Genomic DNA, 20,896 nt, shown 5'->3' with positions numbered 1-20,896 from the left:
TGCCCCAGTTCTCACTAAGAGCAGACTCTCTTATATGTCTCTGTCCATATATACATTTTCTGTAGATGCTCGTCCAATTTAAAGTTGCAGGACGCTGGAGGCCACCTAAGGAGGATACACTTTCCTTCACAACAGTGGAGGGTTTTGGAGTATCCCATCTGCCTCTTTAAATGAATCCCTCCTCAGTCTCAAAGGGGAAAGGTTCTCAGGGTAGCAGTGGGGATGAGGCGTGTTGGCCACTCCTTTCATTATACTGTGACTCCCCTAAGGCGCTCTCTTCTCTCTCTTCTCCCTGCCGTCTTCTGCTCTCTATCCTGCTCTCTCATCTCGGCTGCCTCATCCTCCTACCCTCTCTTACCTCAGCTACAAATCCTTCCTCTCTCCCTCTCTGACATCATCACCTGCACATTTATTCATACAGATACACAAGTGGCCCGTCTTTCCTTACCTCTCTCTCACACACGCACGCAAACATGCTTACACCCATCTCCTCCTGCTGGCAGAGCGGGGCGATGCAGGAGCGGCAGGAGCAGCTGTTCTGACACATCCTGGCGTGACGAGCGCACACCGAAAAGGCAGGAGGAAAAGACAGAGGAGGAGGAGGAGAAGATAAGGAGGAGGGGAGGAGGGAGGAGGAGGAGGAGAGGAGGAGGAAGAAGAAGAGAGAGAAGAGGTGGACACAACTCTTGCGAAAGGACAGCGGAGGACAGGAGAAGGAGAGGACGAGGCAGAGGAGCAGGGAAGGAGAGCAGAGGGGTGTTGCAGCCATGTCAGACACACCTTTGCAGAGGAACGGCACCGCCACAGCACCGTGAGTAGCCCTCCGTTATCTTTTGTGTTTCTGTGTATCTTTTGCCTCCATCTCTCCCTCTCTCCTCTCCTCTCTTTCCCTGCATCCCTCCACCTCTCTTCCCCTCCATCTGACAGGCTGGGTTGTCATGGGAACGGGAGCTCCGTCATGGTGAGGCTGCTGCTCAGTCATGACTGGCGAGGAGACCCGCCGTACACCCTGTACACTCCTCCCTCTCATCTCCTCTTCTTATTTCTTCACACACCCTCACACTCTCTCTGCAAACCTCTCACCTCAGCGCACATCAGCCCTCCTGCTCTTATTCCCTCTATCCTCTGTGTCTCTACAAAATCAGCCCTGCACTTCTTCAACATCTCACTGCTCCTAATCTCAACACCACGGTACATACAGGATGTGTGAATGTGCAGGGGTGTGTGTGTGTGTGTGTGTGTGTGTGTGTGTGTGTAGCATGTTGTGGCACAGTCAATGCGGAGGCTGCAGGCTTGGTCCAGCCTCCATGTGTCGGTACAGTCCGCCATGCTGCAAAGCACTTCTTCCTGTGTGTGATTCGTGTGTCTTTATGTGTTTGAATGCATGTGTGTGTTCCTCTTGTGAGAAAGAAATGCCCACGCAAAGACAGAAGCATAATGAATTAATAAGTCACTCATGACCTTTTATTCCTGGTGTCTTCGTCAGCACTGAATGAGAATCAAATCCTGAAAAGACCTGAAACTTGTATTTGAATTCATGACTATGAATAACTATGACTGTGTTGAGCAGTGTGCAATTTTGTTAGATTGTTTGGATGAAAAATGCTGCTGTTCAGATGCTGACTGTCAGATCTTTGATGATGTGTCCCGCGAGCACTAGAGATGCACAATATCAGCAGATTTTCACATCAATCTCACCCCTCAGCTGCATTGAAAGGCACAAAATATGAGAGGAAAAAAAAGAACAACAGTCTAGTTTTTTGCAAGAATCCGTGACTTTCGGTGCATTATGTTGTGATTAATTTTCATAGCATATTGGCCCAAATATCATATAACACTTTTCTATGAAAAGTTAAGTTTGTAAGTGTTGTTAAGGACCTTTTTTGTAACATGACATGATTTTAGATTGGAGCAAGTGCCAGATTTGGGGCACGTTCAATCTGAAAACGGAGTGCAACGTTTTGCTAAGTTTCCAGGTTGAATAATGTGTCCTTCAAATGGCGTGTAACGGGTTTGCTCTTGTTTGGCCGGCTGCAGTTGTTGCCAGGTTGAATGGTCCGTGCAGTGAACTAACGAGGCGGAACATAATTGGCGTCACTGCAAACTCTGATTCCATCGCGATGGTTCAGCATATTTACTTAATATATATATATGGAAGTCGGAAATGGAAATTCGCCTCCTCCGCCCAAATCAAACCGGAATGCCAAAAAATTGGGGGTCTGCCCCCAGAGGCTGTATCGCCGTCTGCCAGAAGTCAGATGCCGAACACAGCTGATGGGTTCTGAGAATGGATATTTACTTATTATACGTATGATTTTTGTTTTTATTTCACATTTGCTTGGGCAATGTAAACATATGTTTGCCATGCCAATAAAGTCCCTTTAGATTGAACTCTATTGAACCCCTCAATATTAAAAGGCAGTGCCCTTGCGTAACACAACAGGGTGTTTAACGCACCACTATTTCTGTTTAAATAAATGTTTTGCTATGTTTCGTCTAGGGACGCACCGATCTGATATCTGGATCGAATATCGGCCCTGATATCATCAAAATAGATGGATCGGGTATCGGAAAATGCAGCCTATACCTGAGGCGATCTTTTCCCTTTAAATCTATTGCGACGCGAGCTACATGATATGTCATGGAGCCAACGAGAGAATCTGCTGTGTGGAGGTATTTCACATTGAACACTCCAACTAGTCGACGGCAGTTTGTAATGGGGTGGTGGTAGTACTGCTAAGTATAATACTACCAATTTAATAAAGCATCTACAAAAACCTCACCAAACGGAGTACCAAGAGTTCCAGCAGTTGAGCAGGTCGAAAGGAGCTGGAGGTAATATTACACAGCAGTTAACGTTAGCAGATGCGCTGCAAAGAAGAGAGAAATTCCCCAGCAATAGCGCAAAAGCTGTGAAAATTTCTGAGCAAGTGCTGGAGTACAGTGTTTTGGATGGACAACTTGGGCTTCCAACGTTTACTGGATCACCTGGAGCCACGTGCAAATATTTTTCTGAGACCACACTGTCGGAAATGTACGAGAAAGTGAGCAAACACTTGTCTCAAGAGTTACAAGATGTAGATGTCATGAGCTTCACTACCGACATCTGGAGCTCGGAAGTGTGCCCTGTGTCTTTGTTAAGTTTAACAGTGCACTGGTTAGACTCCAGTCACACCCCTTGCAGCACCGTCCTGCAAGCCAAAAAACTTCCCCGGATCACACTTTTTAAGTCAACCATGGTATCGGATATCGGCTGCTACTCAAAGCCACAGCGTCGGGATCAGTATCGAAACTGAAGAAGCTGGATCGGTGCATGTCTAGTTTCGTCGCGGCTGAACGCAGTCCTGGTGTTGTATAGTCAGCCATGTTGCTTTAAGAAATAGTTGCACAATGGGTTGTTAGCCTTAAAGTTGCTAGGCTAGCGAGTTGTCCCCACACCTTCAGCAGAAAGCTGTTCAGTAAGCCCAGTTTAATTTTGAGTTTTGTGCTGGCTCATGTTGCCACAGACGAAATGAATTAAGACCACCTAAATACACTGGAAGTCATTTGTCAGGTTACCAAGACATGGTATAGTTAGACACAGCCAGATGACACCAGGCTCGTTCGAGATGAGCCAGACCTGCGCATATCCGATCACCGGCGATTGCCGCACACTGCTTGCCGCTTAGTTTTGTGTCCGACTTCATCCGGACTTGCTCTGACATCTTACGAAAGTAGACAGCGATAATCTCTCGAGTGAGGCGGATGCAGTTTTAGGAGCTGGGCGCTGCAGTTGCTCTCCACTGACTACAAGACCCAGAGCATGATGGGAAATGCCTGGCTCTCACCTGATCTCACAGCTGATTGGTTTAGATTTTGACTCAACAAGATAATGTTTTAGATCAACTTATTCTTTTATTCTGTAACAGAAAACGTGTGACTGATGGTGACGTTTAGTTGTCAGAGACTAGATACATCCATCATAAACTATACAGAGTCTACTGTATATTATCATCGGACTGTTCTAATTATTGAAGTATTTAGCAACACAGAGGCTGGTGGTCAGTGGGGTGTGAGGATTCTTAAAATAACATCTGTACAGATGTGAAGCCCTGACTGTATCTGACTGAGCCTTAATGAAAGCTGTTGTCTTGTATTTCTTTCCTCTGGAAATATTAATCCAATAGTCAGACACAATTTATTCAGCCTGTGTAGTTGGAGGGACAGGTCTGCTCTGCAGCAGCAAACTGATATGATTACATGAGAATTAATGTAAAATGGAATTTAAACCATGAACATAAACTACAGATCATCTGTACAACATTTTAATAGGCCAGTCTATCATAATTAAAACAAGTGGAGACTGAGAACAAACTGATATATGAGTCTGATAACATTTTTAATAAATTGACATCATATCAGACAGGAAATGAGTGTGTCTGTGACTTCCTGTACAGACCAAAGGCTGCTGGAAACTGTCGGACCTGACCGCAGCTTTTTCTCTCCGCCTCCTGCTGCAGCTGCCTGATCTCATCCACTTTCCAGGTGAAGTGCGGTTCATCTCAAACTAGCCTAGCGTTTTGCTTGGTTTTGTTGGGGCTGAACAGACCCTGGTGTTATATAGAGAGTCTTGTCACTCTAAGAAAGAGCTGCATTATTGGTTGTTTTAGCCTTAAAGTTGCTAGGCTAGCAAGTTTTCCCCACGTTCTGCTGTTAGTTAGTCAAACCTAAAGCCCAGTTTAATTTAGAGTTTTCTGCTGGCTTGTGTTACTGCAGAGGAAATAATATTATTGGAGACACACGGTTTTTCGGTGTCTTTACTATCTAAATACACTGGAAGTAATTTTACATCAGTGTAGTTAGACACAACCAGGTGAAACCATCACAGAGTTGCTTTAAAGTATGGTAAATGACCTTAGTCTGAAGAGTGCTAACAGAAAGTCTTACTGTTGTCCTCAAAGGTGAGATTTGTGTCTTTTTAAAAGCCTCTTGAGCTGTGACCTATGTCAAACTATGACAGGAAAAAAAAAGCTTCAAGGAATGACGACTAACCAATACTTTTGGCAGATGCATCTTTGGTAAACCTTCAGCTCCAGTGAAGACTCCAAAAATGCTAATTCCAGACACTGCCAGAGTAAAATGGGAGTGTTATGAAGTCAGAAGCTTTGAGAATCATCAAACAGTTAAATTAAAAGAAATTTTTCCTGAGTCTCATTGAGATGAAACGGAAATGCTTAAAATTCTTGTCATATTTGTTGCACCCAAACATGTTTTAATCAGCTGCTTACATGAATCGGTGTGGAGAGAAGTAGTGGCGGTGATAGTGTAGTGAGAACAGGAGAGTGGGAGTTGTTCTTTAACATTCAAAGCTTTGTGGGTGTACTGTGTTTTACTGTATCCTGCTGGAACTACTGTTGGTGGAACATGTCATATGGCTGCTGTACTGTACTACAACGTGGAACATTCAGACGTTCATGACTAATTACTTTTGACAGTGTAGACGTGCTGGTGGATCTTCCTTTGAAATTGAAATCAGAGACTGTACCTTACAGTATATAGGGTGCAGGAGAGTCTTGTAAAGTAGATATTTTACAGTGTTGCACCTACAGGGTTGGAGGGACTTGTCACTGTGCATGTGCAGCCAGCTTTCCTGCTCAACATCTGTCTGTTTGATGCTTGTGCAACTTGTATTTTTGCAAATTTGGTGCATAATGCAGCATGTGCAGTTTGCAGTATCCTTGTGCATGTTATGATCATGCAGCCTGTGCATAATTGGCTCTAAAATCCCTGTAGATGGTGCAGATTAGGGGATGCTGAGCAGTTTGTGGCTCACCTACAAGCTCAGATTGTCAATCAGCTGTCTAACAGGCACTTTGAGTGACAGGTTGGAGTGATTTCCGCATCCTCTGTGAGAGCCGCACCCACGAAGCAGTGCAGTGGAGCATGAAGAAGACATGCTTCACTGGCGCATCAATAGTTAATGTTATAATTTTGAAAATGAGACAGTGCCGTCGTGATCTAGTCAGTCTATCACATCCTGTCGTCCCTCGGCTCTCTGTGTGTTTTCCTCTCTGCCGTGGGCTCGTTTTTAATCAGCGTACGCACCGTGCTCTCTCTGGGCTGTCCACTGAATCAGCAGAAAGACGAGGTAGTATTTGTGGTCATGTAGAGCGCAGACACCACAATGGCAGATGGCCCATTCTCTGCTGCTATTTATTGCACACTCAGGGAAGTCTTACAGGAAAGAGACTCTTCACAGTGATGGGATGAATTGAGCATATCCAGTTATAGCATATCCCCACAATAGCATCAAATCAACCACTGTATTTAAAGTATTCATTGTTTGGTTTCATTTTGAATTAATTTATTATTCAATTAATCATATATCAACCAGAAAAATAAAACAAACCAAAAAAAAGCAATTGAAAAATGTCTCTTTGGCAGCTGAGACATTGTGATGAGCATGTTTAGTTTTATGTGGACATTTAATAGATGAAATCATTAATAAATAATAACATAAAAGATCAACATATTAATTAGTAATGAAAGTAATTGTTAGTTGCAGCCCTGAATCAAAGCACATAGGTCCTCTGTGTATTTTTGACCTTGGGAACGAATTAAAGTTTATTCATAGAGCACAATTTCATACAAATGCAGTCAAAGTACTTTACAGAGTGGGAAACTGTATATAATGGTTACACTAATGCAGGCGTGTCAGATTTCCTTCATTCTCAGGCTGGTTTTGTGGATTTGGAGCTAAATGTTGTGCCTGGGGCACGTCGTGTATTAATGATACTCGTTACCTGGAGAGGTTGGAAAAAGATATACGTTTCTTCCCTGTTCCAAAACCAAAATTTAACCCTGAAAAGTGTAGGGCTGTACCCAAATATTCAGATATTCGAATATTCGTTTCTATGGGTAAGTATTCGTTATGAAAATTTGGTATTCAATATTCGGTTTTTTTATTTACTTTTTTAATTTTTATTTTTTTACATATTTTTTGGTGCTAAATGTAGTCTTTTGGTTGTTGGTAAATGTAGGTTATCAATAAAAATCAAAACTTTTAAATTGCATTGTTAAAAATGTGAAAATATAGTATCGCCTACCAACGGAGCTTGTGTGCACGGCACGCTTGAGCGCATCTGTCTGAGGCTGTGGATCAATGCCAAGTTTTACCACTTTATCACTATTCCCTCTAACTTGTAGCTGTTTTTTCGTTATCTTTTGAATTTAATATGGATTATGGAACCGTTTTTGTCAATGTTTGTTTCCCCCGTTTTGTACAATAAATTATTGTTTAAAGTTTCAACAAGTTTCTTTTGGAGTGCGTGACACAAGTGTGTTTTGAAAACGGCCACAGACTGTCACCTGCTCAACGCATCAGTACCTTCGGATGCCATGACAGTAATAGCCAATAATGTCAAAATATCATTTACAGACCGATTTAACAGACGATCACTGCTGCCCGACCCGCAGGTCCATTTGCAGGTCCCGCTGGTTACGGGTCGACCCGCGCATCACTACTCAGCTCAGTCTATAAAGGCTGTACACTACAGTAGACATTATATTCTATTCAGGCTGGCAGAACCAGCAGCGCATCGGCTCTACAGTGCACAGCACTGCTGATTAACCATTTTATTGCAGCACAGAGTGTCTGCCAGCAACCAATTACTTGCAGAGGCTTCCTACAACTTGTTTTAACGGTTCCGATTTAATCAGAAGACAAATTAAACAGGATGACTAGCCAATGTGAACATCAAAAGAAAGCACAGAATAATGTACTGAAGGAGACTGTTGTGCCATCACATTTTTTTGTAGTTTGAGAGCAAAGATCCGGTCGCTGCTGTGCAAAATTCCGCAATACGGAGAATTCGGACCATCACAAAGGGGCGGGGCTTAAAACACTTTTAAGTTAAAAAAAAAAACCACCCAGTTGTATTGTTTGTTGACCTCAAAATGGTTTCCAGTTTGGCAGCCATCTTGCCAAGGTGACACGACATCTATTGCCCCCCTCCCCCACCTCCCGATGACAAAGTCAGCTCATGTACTTCGTCAGTTTAGAAACGCTAATATGATGCTTATGAAATGTGCAAATGTGCAGTGTGTGGGTCTTGTAGGTTTCATCTGATGATTTGATTCTGATTTATTTTACACAACAGTATTAAAATGTTCTTTCCCTTATCCATCTCCACTCCATAAAAATGAACAAGCACATGAACTGTAAACACTGTATAAGAGGAGATGTGTAAACTACAGAGGGGAGGAAAAACAATCAATGGCATTCAGAGAAAGAGCGAGCAGACAGAACATGCTGAGGTGGTGATAATCTGAGTGTCTGCAGGCCAAGACATCTGCTTCGCATTTAAAATGCATCTCAGTGTGATTAAACGATTAAAAGCTACTCTACAGAATAAAAAAAAACAAAAATGTATAGATGCAGACACACATATGCGTGCATTGATATGTATGGACATGCATGTGAATTCCTCTCTTTCAACATAAAATCACCCCGAAGAGATTAAAAGAGACTGAGAGACATAAGACAATAGACTGAACAGACACAGATGTAGCAGCTCAGTTTACTGTTAACCACTACAAGGCTTGCTAATTTATCAGCCCAGCCACTAGAAGAAATATTTGCATTATACATTTCTGCAAACTACAAATATGATACATATGCACGTTTCATATGTATCATATCAGTGTTTCTGAAATGATGTAATATACACACTGACGTTTGTCATCTGGATGGTGGATGGCGTGTCCCCTTAGGCATTACGCCTGCCAAGCTGCAGACCGCAGTTTGAAACCAACAACACCAGTTTTTTTTATGGCAACCTTTCACGTTGTTTCCCAGCGACGTTTGTGGCAGCAAACCTAGGTGTTTCATACCAAAACCAACACATTGCAATGTTTCCTGGCAGTGTTTGAGCCACGGAACCTGGTGGTTTTTACTAACCTGTCCCTGCAGCTTTTGTGCCACCATTGCTGGGTGTTTTAAGCCAGGCAGTGACCTTTTTTTTTCATTTCCAATTTATTTTTGTGCCTAAACCTAAGCACACCTTCACCATGATGTTTAGAACTGTGCAGTTTTAAAGTATCTATAAAAAAAATATCTAAAACCCCATTTTCACCAAACACTTTCGGTATGTAAAGTAACCCTTCAGACATGGTACCTAGACCCTAGAGTTTCCACCACAAACAGTACTCTTAAATGTGGGCGGGATTTTTGTCACTCACTGTATTTCCTCATTACCGGTGACACAGATGGAAGTCTGCACCTCCTTTATTATCCACAGAACGAGTCTCTCTCCATGGGATATTTGAAAATAGCGGGTTTAGGCATTTAGTCCTTCACAGGCAAGCTCAGGAGTTTAGAGTTGTCGTAGCCCACAGGAACTACACTCTACAATGCTTTTTTTTTTTTCTCCGAGTGAGGATTAGAATATCTGCAGTTCACGTAACCCGGTCAAAATTGATATATATATAAACTCTTGAAGATCCACTCATTATTAAAAGTGTTTGTCATATAAAACTAAAGTAATGGTCAAAGTTGTCACAGTTAAATTTAAGGTGTGTTGATGGATTCATATTGTCAACTCACTGAGTAACATTACAAGTTAACGTTCCACCTTAAAAGTTGCCAGCAGTTGGCCCAGAGAATTAAAAAAAAAAAATTTCTGCCTACAGCTGCTGCAAGAGGCAGCAAAACATAATTTCAATTTAGAGATATACTTTACTAGTATATGTAAAACTCTCCACAGCATGAACAGTGGTTACATGAGCGTCAAAACCAGCCACAACTCAGCCCTGAGCAGAGTGACCGTCCTCTATTGACCAATCAACAGACTGCAGTGTTCACAGCTCCACCTTTTAGTACCAGATCTGTGTGCTAGGTAGCCCAACAGAGGGGGGACCAAAATGGGGACGGTACGGAACGGTTTCATTGGTACCATCCACAACTTTTCACAGTGGAAATGGAAAAAAGCGTACTGAACTGAACTGCTTGGTGGCGATTGGGTTAATGCTACCTGAATTGCCTTTCATACTGTGAGGAATTGAATGTGTTATTCTATTATCAATTCTTATGATTATGGGCAGTATGAGGGGCTCTGTTTGCATCTACATATGTAGCTGTCCTGCAGCAGACTGAGGTCCTGAAACAGAGTCATATCAGTCAGAAAACAACAGGGAGAGCTGATATGTGATTAGCTGCTGAAATCAGTGACTCTCATAACTTCAGCCATCAGCATCATTTTGTCAAATTACGACCGGTTTTGCTGCGGAAAAAACCTCGTTAGCAGTTATAAGGAAGGCAGTCTTGAAGTTTAATAGCTTTTAGTTAGCTGTGTGTGCAGACAGACAGACAGTGAGACACCCAAACACAGCTTGACTCCCCTCAGTGATGTATAAAATATGAATGAGATCAAGGTCTGGCACTCCCAGAGTCAGAAATACGTCTGTATGTTTGGGTTGCTTTTTGTCTCCCCCTTTATCTCTCTCTCTCTCTCTCACACACACACACACACACACACACACAATGACTCTATGCAGCAGAGGCCAGTCTGCGCCAGATCTGTGTGTTTCAGTTATTTTGGGGAGACCTGTAATGTTGTGACTGATCTCAGGAAAGGCAAAAAATAACACACACGTGCACACATGTACGCAGACACACACGCACAGCTTCTGACTTACACTCTTTGTCCATATTTGCTCGTTCTCCTTCTCACTCTTAGCATGTTGTTATATTTCTCTGTGTGTGTGTGTGTGTGTGCCTCTGATCCCACATCTGGAGGCCATTACCTCTGGGCTGGGATGGGGGGAGGCGGGGCCGGGCTGGCTGTGCAGTGAGGTCATCGCGTCGTCGTGGCGATGCCGAGGAACAATGATGCTGTTGTCTCCAACGACGACCAACCAACATAACTGACGCCAGAAATAAGGGATCGGAGGGGGAGGGAAGGTGGCAGCGTATAAGGGGGCGAGGAGATAGTTAAAGAGTCGGGGGACAAAGTGGGGTCGATAGGAGAAGAATCCTGTTAAAGTAAGAACGTATGATTTGTAATGACAGTGTGAGCTCTGAGCAGCCAACGCAATGATGTGATTGGTGGAAATCCAGATCAAACAGAGACGGGCCAGAAGTCTTGGAGCGGCTGTAGAGTCAGACAGCTGCAGAGCTAAGCCTGGGTTTATAACATACACTATATATTACTAAGAGCCCAAACAGGTCATGGTCTATAACCTGCATGTCCTCACGTTAAAGCAATGTGCTGCTAATAAGGGTGCAACAGTCCAGTTTTTGTATTTTGTGTCTTGATGGTGAACCTCAGTGAGGCTGTTGTATAAGCCTGTAGGTTTTATCCAACTGAGCACAAAATAATTAAACATTTTATTACCAATCGCAAAAACTAGCAAGTCAGATGTGTGTGATATGTTAGCATTAGGCTTGGGGGGCATCTAATTTTTCATACCTTCCTGGAATTTCACTGGGGTATAAGATATATATTATGATACCCTGCGATAATGAAACCCTGCGACCTGCAAATTCTCTACATAACCCATGCTCTTTCATATTTCCAGTATAATAATTACACAGAACAAACTTGTAAAATGTCAAAAGAAATGTATCTTTTTTATCTTGGTTAGTCTTGTTAGCCCTTTAGTTAGTTAGTCCATTGTTCCAACAATCACCAACTCTGATTTGGTTGAAATAAACCCCTAATTCACCAAGTTAGATGTGAAAATGAGCTGTTTTCTGTGTGGTCTCTCTGTCCTCAGCTGTTGCCGGCACGACACGGGCCATCTGTTACAGTTGGTCCGGTCAGGTTTGTCTCCAACACTTGCGATCAGCTCAGCTGCCTCTTGCAATTCACTGACATCTGGTGGCTCGTGATGTGCACTGCATGCAAAAAATCCTCAGTACGGCCTCTCCAGTGTGGGGGCAGGAGAAAGATGAGTGTCTGTATTTTTGACAGTATTGAAAAAAACCCCGTCGGGGTTTTTATATACCCTGGTATACTGTAATACCATGTTACACCCAAGCCGAGTTAACATCTTGGCGAAAAAAAATTGACTTTAAAAAAAAACAAAAAGAAACGGGAAAACTGAGAATGACATAAACAATATGGCGACCCGGAGCTCTCCCTGCTTACAGCCACTACAAGGAACTTTTAACTGGATATGCAAAAGTCTCTCGTTTCTGCTGATGTCTGTGCGTGACCTACAACAGCAAATGAGACCATTGGTGTGAAGATAAGCTAATTCTATATAGTGTTTATCCATACCTTTAGGAAACTGTGTACGGGTCCACCGCAGCTCGCTTCCAGGACGAAGTGATTTACGGCACTCAGACGGCACACGTCATCTTACCTAGCTGCTTACATTTAGTGACTCTCATAAATAGTCGCTATTCCTCCTCCTCGACCGGACGTCCGCGGGGAGTTAAAATAGCAGCAATCATCGGGTAAAAGTTCTGTGAAAGCACTGGACTCACTAACAGTCAGCCACGTCTCAGTCACACAGAGAAAATCCAATCCTCGGGAAGTCACGAAATCTTTCAGGCTAAACGTTTTGTTCGCTAGCGATCTAGCATTTACCAGCCCAATCCTGGCAGGAGCCGGCGGTTCCACGGCATTAGCTGTCCGGGGAGCTACACACAGAGGCCGCAGGTTGCGCAGATTCACTCCGCACCAGCGGGGACGAGGAGAGCAGGGGCCGCGGGGCTGGAACACCTCATCTGGGCTGACGACAGGTACCAGCCAGGCGTCGACAGGGTCCAGCGAGTGCCGAGAAATAAAGAGGCGAGGCACCGCTCCATAATCAGTCCAAGAACCTGTGGAAGTGCTCACCAACAGGCCTTCAGCCTTACCAGCCGACCGCTGCGTTTACCCCGGCGGCGGTGGCGCTTACGCTGGAGAGGTGGTGCTGGGGCGCGGCAGAGGTGAGTTGGGATCCCCGATAGGAGCGGGGGCAAAGTTTTCCCGTCTTGTTGTTTCATTCATCCCCAAAACAAACACATGCGTGAGCCAGGTAAGCGTCTTTACAACAATACGCACTAGAGCTCATGGGAAATGTAGGCTTCATTCTGCCAAAACGCTACCGCTTTTGTCCACAGGGTCGCCAAAATCAACTCAAAATGAAAGTTCTTTGTAGGGGCTTTAAGCAGAATTAGGACTTATACACAAGCATAAATCTTCCGTGTAAAGAATTGTTGTACTTAATATTTATCATATCTTTTAAAAAAATATAGATATGAATGTGTGTGTATGTGCCCGTAAGAATGATGCGATGAGCAAGTGTGTGTTGGTTCATGTGTAACATTTATATGCTGCAAAATGGATTGCTCCAGCAAACGTCTGTGTATAACATACAATGGCAATGAAGGATCTATCTATCTATCTATCTAAATTATAGCTCACTGCTACCAAGCAAAGATTTATCAGAGATTTGTCCACTAAGAACAGCTGCCTGCTGCGCTGCAAACTCCAGTGATGATACCAGAGATGATTAACCCAAAACAGTAAAGCTGTTTACCATAAAACCAAAACAATGAGCTGAAAGGTGCTTATACACTTTATAGAGCTGAGGAGAACTGCATAGTCAGGTTATAATTCTGCATGGGTTCCTCACTACGAGCGAATCTTCTGTAATACAGTACATTGTCATTGGACTCTTTAGTTATATAAAATTATAGATCACTGCAGCCCTGATTGACCTTACCAGCGTGCAGTAAACAACTGCGCTATTTTTTTTTTTTTTTTGCCTTAAAAAGTACAACATTTTGAGGGCAATCCAATGCTGCACAAAAAAAGTGTGAAAAGTCTCATACTCCAGATTAATAACTTAAACTACGGTCACATGGAATCAGGCAGATGGTAGACAGCAGACGGAAAACAGCTTTCGGATGGCACAAGGAAAACAAACAAATACTCGGATGAAATAGCAGGACGGTAAAACAAATCACGCATGACGATATGTTGCAGTGGTCATAATGATTCATTTAGGAGAATGTAATGAAATATATTAAGTAAAATTATTTTGTGTTTATTATTTTATGTAGGTATTATGGTAATGTCCGTAATCTCCCATGTTTACTCCTTTTGTGAGGGAGCTGCGTAATACCTGGTTGTAAATTCCATCGCAGAGGACGGCAAGAAGTGAAAATATTTTAACTCCGGACAGGAATACCATCTACTGTCACTATCCCTAGTATTCTCTGGGTATGTCTGGTATGTTGGTTCCATGTTAATGCAGCATTAGTCTCAAAATACATCACCATTTAGCTGAAGGGTTAATCAGGATTAGACAACCTGTGGCTTTAGAGCCACATGTGGCTCTTTGGCCCCTCTCCAGTGGCTCTGACAGAAAACTATTTGGAAATAAATGACAGCCATTTTTTTTTAAACCTTTTAATTTTCATTTATTGTTGTAGGCTTAAAGTGATCTCACATTCTTTAACTGTAAAAATGCAAAGCCTATACACCAATTTTTTGGCCAAAAATGGCTCTTTTAATAGTAAAGGTTGTGAACTCCTGGGTTAAATGATCAAACAGCTTTGGATCACATCTGACAGCTTAAATTAGTAAACTTAAACTGAAATAAAAACTAGGGGCTAAATAAAAATAGAGAAAGTTAAACTAAATAGAAAATAATTAATATTATGTTATACTCTTTAATTAGTCAGTTAAGAACTAGGTGTAGTTATGTAAAAAAATATATATATATTAAAAAGGTTTTGCTTCCATGAAACATTTCTTGTTGCAATACAGTATATATACCTTTAAAAAATATACTTAAGAATAAAAAATGCTTCCTATATCAAGAATATTGAATAAGGCATTTTTACTATTGTCGTGCACTAAAAGACCAAACTTTAAAAAACTGCAGTGGATAAAAACGTCAGCACTTCTGAGTCCATCTCTGCGGAGACTTGTCTACGTGCATTAGTTTGGAAACAATATAACAACACAAAGATACTTTAGCTGAGCGCTGGATATCGACAAATTTTTGATTTATTCCCTGCTTTCTGCTGCCAAGTGGCTTTACGGGACAGACACTCTCCAGCTGCAGTTATTTATTGTACACTTTTTCTCTCCGAGTAATGCGGTGGCTGTTATGTCAGTGTGTGTTTGCGTGAGCGTGTGTGTGTGTGTGTGTGTGTGTGTGTGTGTGTTACATGCTTCTGTATTCCCCAAAGAGTCGGCCAGGACTGCTGCTGCTGTTTCTCCTTATAAGGATGTCTGCTTGTGGAAGGAGGGATGGGGAAAAAAGAGAAAGACGGAGGACGGGAGTTACGGAGGAAGAGGAGCAATGAAAAGCGTGAGAAAGGAATAGATAGATGGAAGGGGGACAGGTGGGAGATGTTGAGGAACAGGGGCCGTGGAATGAGGGGAGGAAGGTTAGGAAGGAAGGGGGTCAGGAGGGATGGAAAGGAGGATGAGCAAATTGGAGGAGTGAGGGTTAAAAAGGGAAGAAGACAGAGGATGTAAAGAGGGATGTAGGGCAGAGATGAACCATGGGAGGTATGTAGGAAAGGAATGTGATGTAAGGAGGCAAGGATGCAGCAAAGTTGCGGGGAATGAGTTAGAAAGAAAGGAGTGAGGAGAAAGTTATGACTGTAGAAAACAGGGCAGGGATGCAGCAAAGGATAGAGAGAACAAGAGGAGGAAAGAGTAAGGAATGTAAGGAAGGATGGAAAAGAGAGTGAAAGATGAAAGTAAGAAAATAAAGTAAAAGGGTGTATGAAAGGAGACAAGAAGAAGAAAGGATGAAACCCAGGTGAACCTAGAGAGTTAAAATAGGGAGAAAGAAAATTGGGACACAGTTAACAGTGACCCATTTACACACACACTTCTTTTGTCTGGTATGTGTGAGTGTGTGTGAAGGTGTGTCTTGCCTTTTAAAGAGGTGTTTTTGCAGTTTGTATTTAGAAAGATGTTCATCTACATACATCAGTTCACAAAGTGACACAGTCCTCCTTTTTTTCTCCATCCCGCTGCTGTTTTTCTGAAGCAGGAGCTTCTATTGATGTCGATTTGAAAGGCGCTGGAATAAATGTATGACCAGAGTGACCAGAAATAGAACCTGAAGAGTCAGCTGTAGGATTGTTGTCTCTGTGGGCGGCATCACTGCATGCGGCCGCGTAGAATTTTAATAGAAGATCAGGATATCTTAAAATGACGAGTAACATGCGATGTCCAGGTTTTTGGCATTTTGTCTCTCTAATTAAAGTGAGAGGAATATATTGCATGACCCCATAGCATGAGAAATGTACATGTGTGGCATAGCGATAGTTCTTTGCAGCACTAGTACTTTACACTAAACAACATATGGGTGAAGGCTGGGTGCTGGGAGGAGTTTGTTATATCATAATGCAGTGGCCCCAGTTTGCCAGTGAGTTCTGTCCCAAAACATGGCAGCAAGGTTTCTTTTTTAGGTGTTGTCATTTTCATATCCTGCTATTGTCTAGAGATAATTTTATGGCTGAGGGATATTATTTTTGACATCATTTGTGTCCAAAAACACACTCCGTGTTTCAGGATTTAGACTTGGTTGTGGGACTGTAGGAAGCAGATTTCCAAGTGCGCCAATGAAAAAGCAAAGGCATGGCAAATTAGTTAGTTTCTATATTACATTATTGACCATTTTTAAAAGAAATTTGCTAAATTTAAAATTAGCAAAAGGAAAAAAAGGAGAGAAACAACTAAAAGTGTTAAACAGGACCTATTATGCTCATTATCAGGTTCATACTTCATACTACTTATAAAAATAAAAATAAACATATCTTTTTCCTCATACCGTCTGTGCAGGAACACCTATATTCACCCTATATCTGAAATGTTTTGTTTTAGCGCCTGTCTCTCTTTAAGACCCCCCCATCTTAAAAAGGGCCCAGTCTGCTCTGATTGGTCAGCATTTCCGGGTTTTCCATAGCTCAATGTCTCTGCACTGTCATTGCAGCTGGGAAATGACTTTAACAGAGTGCAGTGATACTTTTTACTGGGAAAAAAACAATCAATATTAAAAGCTTCTAAACCAAAATCGGATATGTCCCAGCAGGAAAAATGATCCAAAATTGTGGAGAAATTCACAGATAATGTTTCCCTGACATCAGCATCTAGCCACATGTAGCAGTGTACATGCAGCCGGGGAATGACTGTAACAATGTATAGCGCCCTTTTTACCATGAAAAATCACCAATAAAAGCTTCTTAACCTAAATCTTCACAACAGGACATGGTTCAGCAGGAATATGATCTGTAATCAGGGAGAAATTAACATAATCTGCAACCAAGATTTTATGTTATCATGTAGCTAAATCTAGCAGACTACTTGTTGACAGGGAAAGACTGTACTATAGTGGAACTTTGCATCGTGAAAAAACACCAATAAGCTTCTAAACCAAAATCTTCTCAACCTGACAGGTTCCAGCAGGAATATGACCCCAAAACAGGGAGAAACTAACATCATCTGCAACCAAGATTACATTTTCCCCTGATGTTAGCATGTAGCTACATGTAGCTGTGTACTTGCAGCCAGGAAATGGAAGTAACGCAGTCTAGGCACTGTCTACTGTGAAGAATCACCAACAAAAGAGTCTATACCCAAGCCTTCACAACTAGACATGTTCCAGTAGGAAAATGATCTAAAATCTGGGAGAAATTGACATAATTGACAACGAGGAAAAAATGTTTCCTTGACGTAGAATGTAACTTCATGTAGCAGTCTACTTGCAGCCAGGGAATGACTGTAACGAACTGTAGCGGCACTTTCTACAATGAAAAATCACCAGTAAAAGCTTCTAAGCAAAATCTTCACAACCAGACATGTTCTAGCAGGAACATGATCGTGTGTTAGGGGAAAATTATCAATATCAGCAGTGAAGATTAAATATTTCCCAGATGGTAGCATGTAGCTACATGTAGCAGTGTACTTGCAGCTGGGGATGGACTGTAATGGACTATAGTGGCACCTTGAATCATGAAAAGTCACCAGCAAAGCTTCACAACCAGACATGTTCCAGTAGGATGGTGATCCAAAATCTGGGAGGAATTTACGTCATCGACGACCAAGATTTAATGTTTCATTGATGTTAGCATGTAGCTAAATATAACAGTCTACTTGCAGCTGGAGAAAGACTGTAAAGGAGTATAACGGTTCTTTCCATCGTGAAAATCACCAATAAAAGCTTCTAAACCAAAATCTTCACAACCAGACTTGTACATGTAAGAATATGATCAGAAATTAGGGTAAAATAATCAATATCAGCATCAAACATGTAGCAGTGTACTTGCACCTGGGGAAAGATTGTAGTGCACTAGTGGCACTTTGCATCGTGAAAATAACCAATAAAAAATTCTGAACAAAAATCTTCACAACAGGACATATTCCAGCAAAAATATGATCAGAAATCAGGGAGAAATTTACATCATCAAGATGACATGTTTCCCTGATGTTAGCATGTAGCTACATGTAGCTGTGTACTTGCAGCCAGGGAATGATATTCACGCAGTATAGCAGCACTTTCTACTGTGTTTCTACAATTGTCCAAACCTAAGTCATTACAGCCGAACATGTTCAATTAGGAAAATGATCCAAAATCTGGGAGAGATTTACATCATTGACAACCTAGAATCAAATTTTCCTTGACATTAGCATGTAGCTACATGTAGCAGACTACTTTTAGCCAGGGAAAGACTGTAGTGGACAAGAGTGTAATGGACTATAGTGGCAGTAACAACATCAGCAACAAAGATTACTTGTTTCCCTGAAGTTAGCATGTAGCTACATGTAGCAGTGTAGGCTACATAATGTAAACATGCATTATATGGTCATGGAGCAGATGACCATATAAAGAAATCTGTCAACATCTGACATCAGCTTGTCTTAAAAGTAGAAAAAAAACGTAGGAAACATAGTATTCAGAGCAGTCTGAAGCCTTAAGTTGTTGCTCAGAGGGATTACTTCTACTTCCTCATTATATGTCCTGGTTTAATATAAATATCCAACACTGTAACATACATGACGGAAAATAAGGAAAAGCATAGTAGGTCTCCTTTAATGTCCCATTTCCCACTGTCTCATTTCAGCTTTCAAATATGACAAATTACACTTCTGCTTCCCTTTTCCTGACTTCTGCAATTTTACTTTGCTCTTCCTCTTTCTCTCCCTCATTCCCTTTTCTCTCACCCTCTCTCCTCACACCCCTCCTTTACCTTCATGCCATCACTTCTCTCTTCCTCCCCTTCCTCTCAGCTGCTCCACCCAGCTGTTCAATCACACATGGCTCATGCCTAAAAAAGCGAGAGAGGGAGGGATGGAAGGAGGGGACAAATGGGAGGAGAGACCAGGGAGCGCAAAAGAAAGAGTGGGTGATAGAGTCACAGAGAGAGCGACTGAATATGCAAGCAGCGGGCTGAGTGTGAGGCACATGGCCAGTGAATGAGAGATCTTTGCTTCCACTCAGTGCGAGCTCCTTCTCCCGCTGTCTCCCCTCTCTGGTTGGATTACTGCTGAGGAAGGACCTCGTCTGGATACTCCTCCTCTTCTCCCTCTCCTCTACTTCCCTCCCCTCTCTGCCTCTCTACCTCTCGCTGAGGGACTCCAGCTCTCAGTCTTCCCAGATCTCACGTCTCCTTTCTCCTTTCACCCTTCCTCTCCCCCCTGCTTCCCCCCCTTCAGGATGTCGTGTGAGGAGGCACAGCTCCACAAAGAGAGGCTGCAGGCCTTGGCGGTAAGTCAGAGTGTGTTTAAACTGTGTGTTTTTTGACTTCGCTCGTCTCTCTTTGGGTTTCTTTGACCTTCTGTCTGTTTGTTTTGCTGTCTGTTTGTGAGTGCTCTCATGGCCGCCCCGTCTCACCTTGACTTCAACTCTTTCTGTCATTCACAGTACAATATCTCGCCGCACTGTCTGGCACCTCAGAGTTCCTGCAACTCTGCTAGTCTCCCTGCCTCTTCTAGTCTTTCTCACTCTCTGTCATGCTGCCTCTGCCTAGTCACATTTTTCATTCATGTTGCACTCAAACACATGCAGAGGGTGTCTCTTTATTGAACTTTGACCAACCAAGAGTAGAGGTGCTAAACATCATGGTGACCCCTTGGCTGACCTCTTGTTTTTTAAGGTTTTTAAGCCAGTTACCTTAATCATATCAACTTACATGATCTAAATGCTAACCCAACGTGACGAAAGCTAAGATAAACATTGTCCACTACGTCATTCCATTCTGATAAACATGATTGCATTATCGCAGCTGTTAGTTGTTAAATAAGAAAAGTGAATAAGCCCAATACACAGCATGACATCATAGCCCCCTACACCCATTTTCGTCACTCAAAACAAAGTGATTTTTGTTGCACCAATTGTAATGTGCTTCCCTCCCTCGCTATCCTTCTGCACCGCGCTGTTGCTGTTCGTGTCAGCTTTCATCTTCTTCCATTTCGTTTTTTTTTTTTGGGGGGGGGGGGGTAAAACAACTCAGAGGAAAGTTGGTGGAAAAACCAGCTCTGTGTTTTTTTTCTTTTTTGGCCAGATGTCTGAGGTTTTTAGGTGTATGTGCTTTCCAAGGTGAAATGATCTCAGCTGCAAGGTGGTCTAGAATACGTTTTGGAGACTCGCCGTTGTGTTTCGCGATCACGGGGGCATCTGTTGGAAGTGTTTGGCTCAGAGCTGATAGGACTTCAGAGCAAGATTTAGACCAGGATTCACTGCCTGGGACTAAATTTGGCGCCAGCGAGTAACCACAGCATACCACACACACACTCACAGAGGCACAGGAACACACACACACACACACACATTCATGCACACAAGTGGGGTGAACAGCAGCAGCAGCAGCAGATGGAGAAACTATTTTGGCCACGTTGAGACATGGCAGCCATACCAGGCTGCATGTACTTAAAGAAGAGTGGAAAGTTCTCACACA

At 42.6% G+C, this 20,896-nt stretch overlaps 1 protein-coding gene across 3 annotated transcripts in view; it reads left to right on the top strand.

Moving 5' to 3' along the window:
• The first annotated feature begins 283 nt into the window (after window positions 1-283).
• The window catches only part of LOC125878602 (A-kinase anchor protein 2), a 128,883-nt gene continuing 108,270 nt past the window's right edge, over window positions 284-20,896 (top strand). For 2 of the 3 annotated variants that reach the window (XR_007447764.1, XM_049559894.1), the window contains exons 1-2: window positions 284-811; window positions 19,656-19,707. Coding sequence is in view for 2 of the 3 variants with exons in the window: in XM_049559894.1 (XP_049415851.1) it covers window positions 768-811; window positions 19,656-19,707 (96 nt within the window). In the remaining variant the exon portion in view is untranslated. The remainder of the gene's footprint in view (window positions 812-19,655; window positions 19,708-20,896) is intronic. The other variant, XM_049559895.1, reaches the window with a different exon arrangement.

The sequence above is a fragment of the Epinephelus fuscoguttatus genome, linkage group LG18, assembly GCF_011397635.1.
Source record: "Epinephelus fuscoguttatus linkage group LG18, E.fuscoguttatus.final_Chr_v1".
Lineage (NCBI taxonomy): Eukaryota > Metazoa > Chordata > Actinopteri > Perciformes > Serranidae > Epinephelus > Epinephelus fuscoguttatus.
The sequence above is the reverse complement of the archived record's forward strand: the minus strand, read 5'-3'. Positions and strand labels throughout refer to the sequence as shown.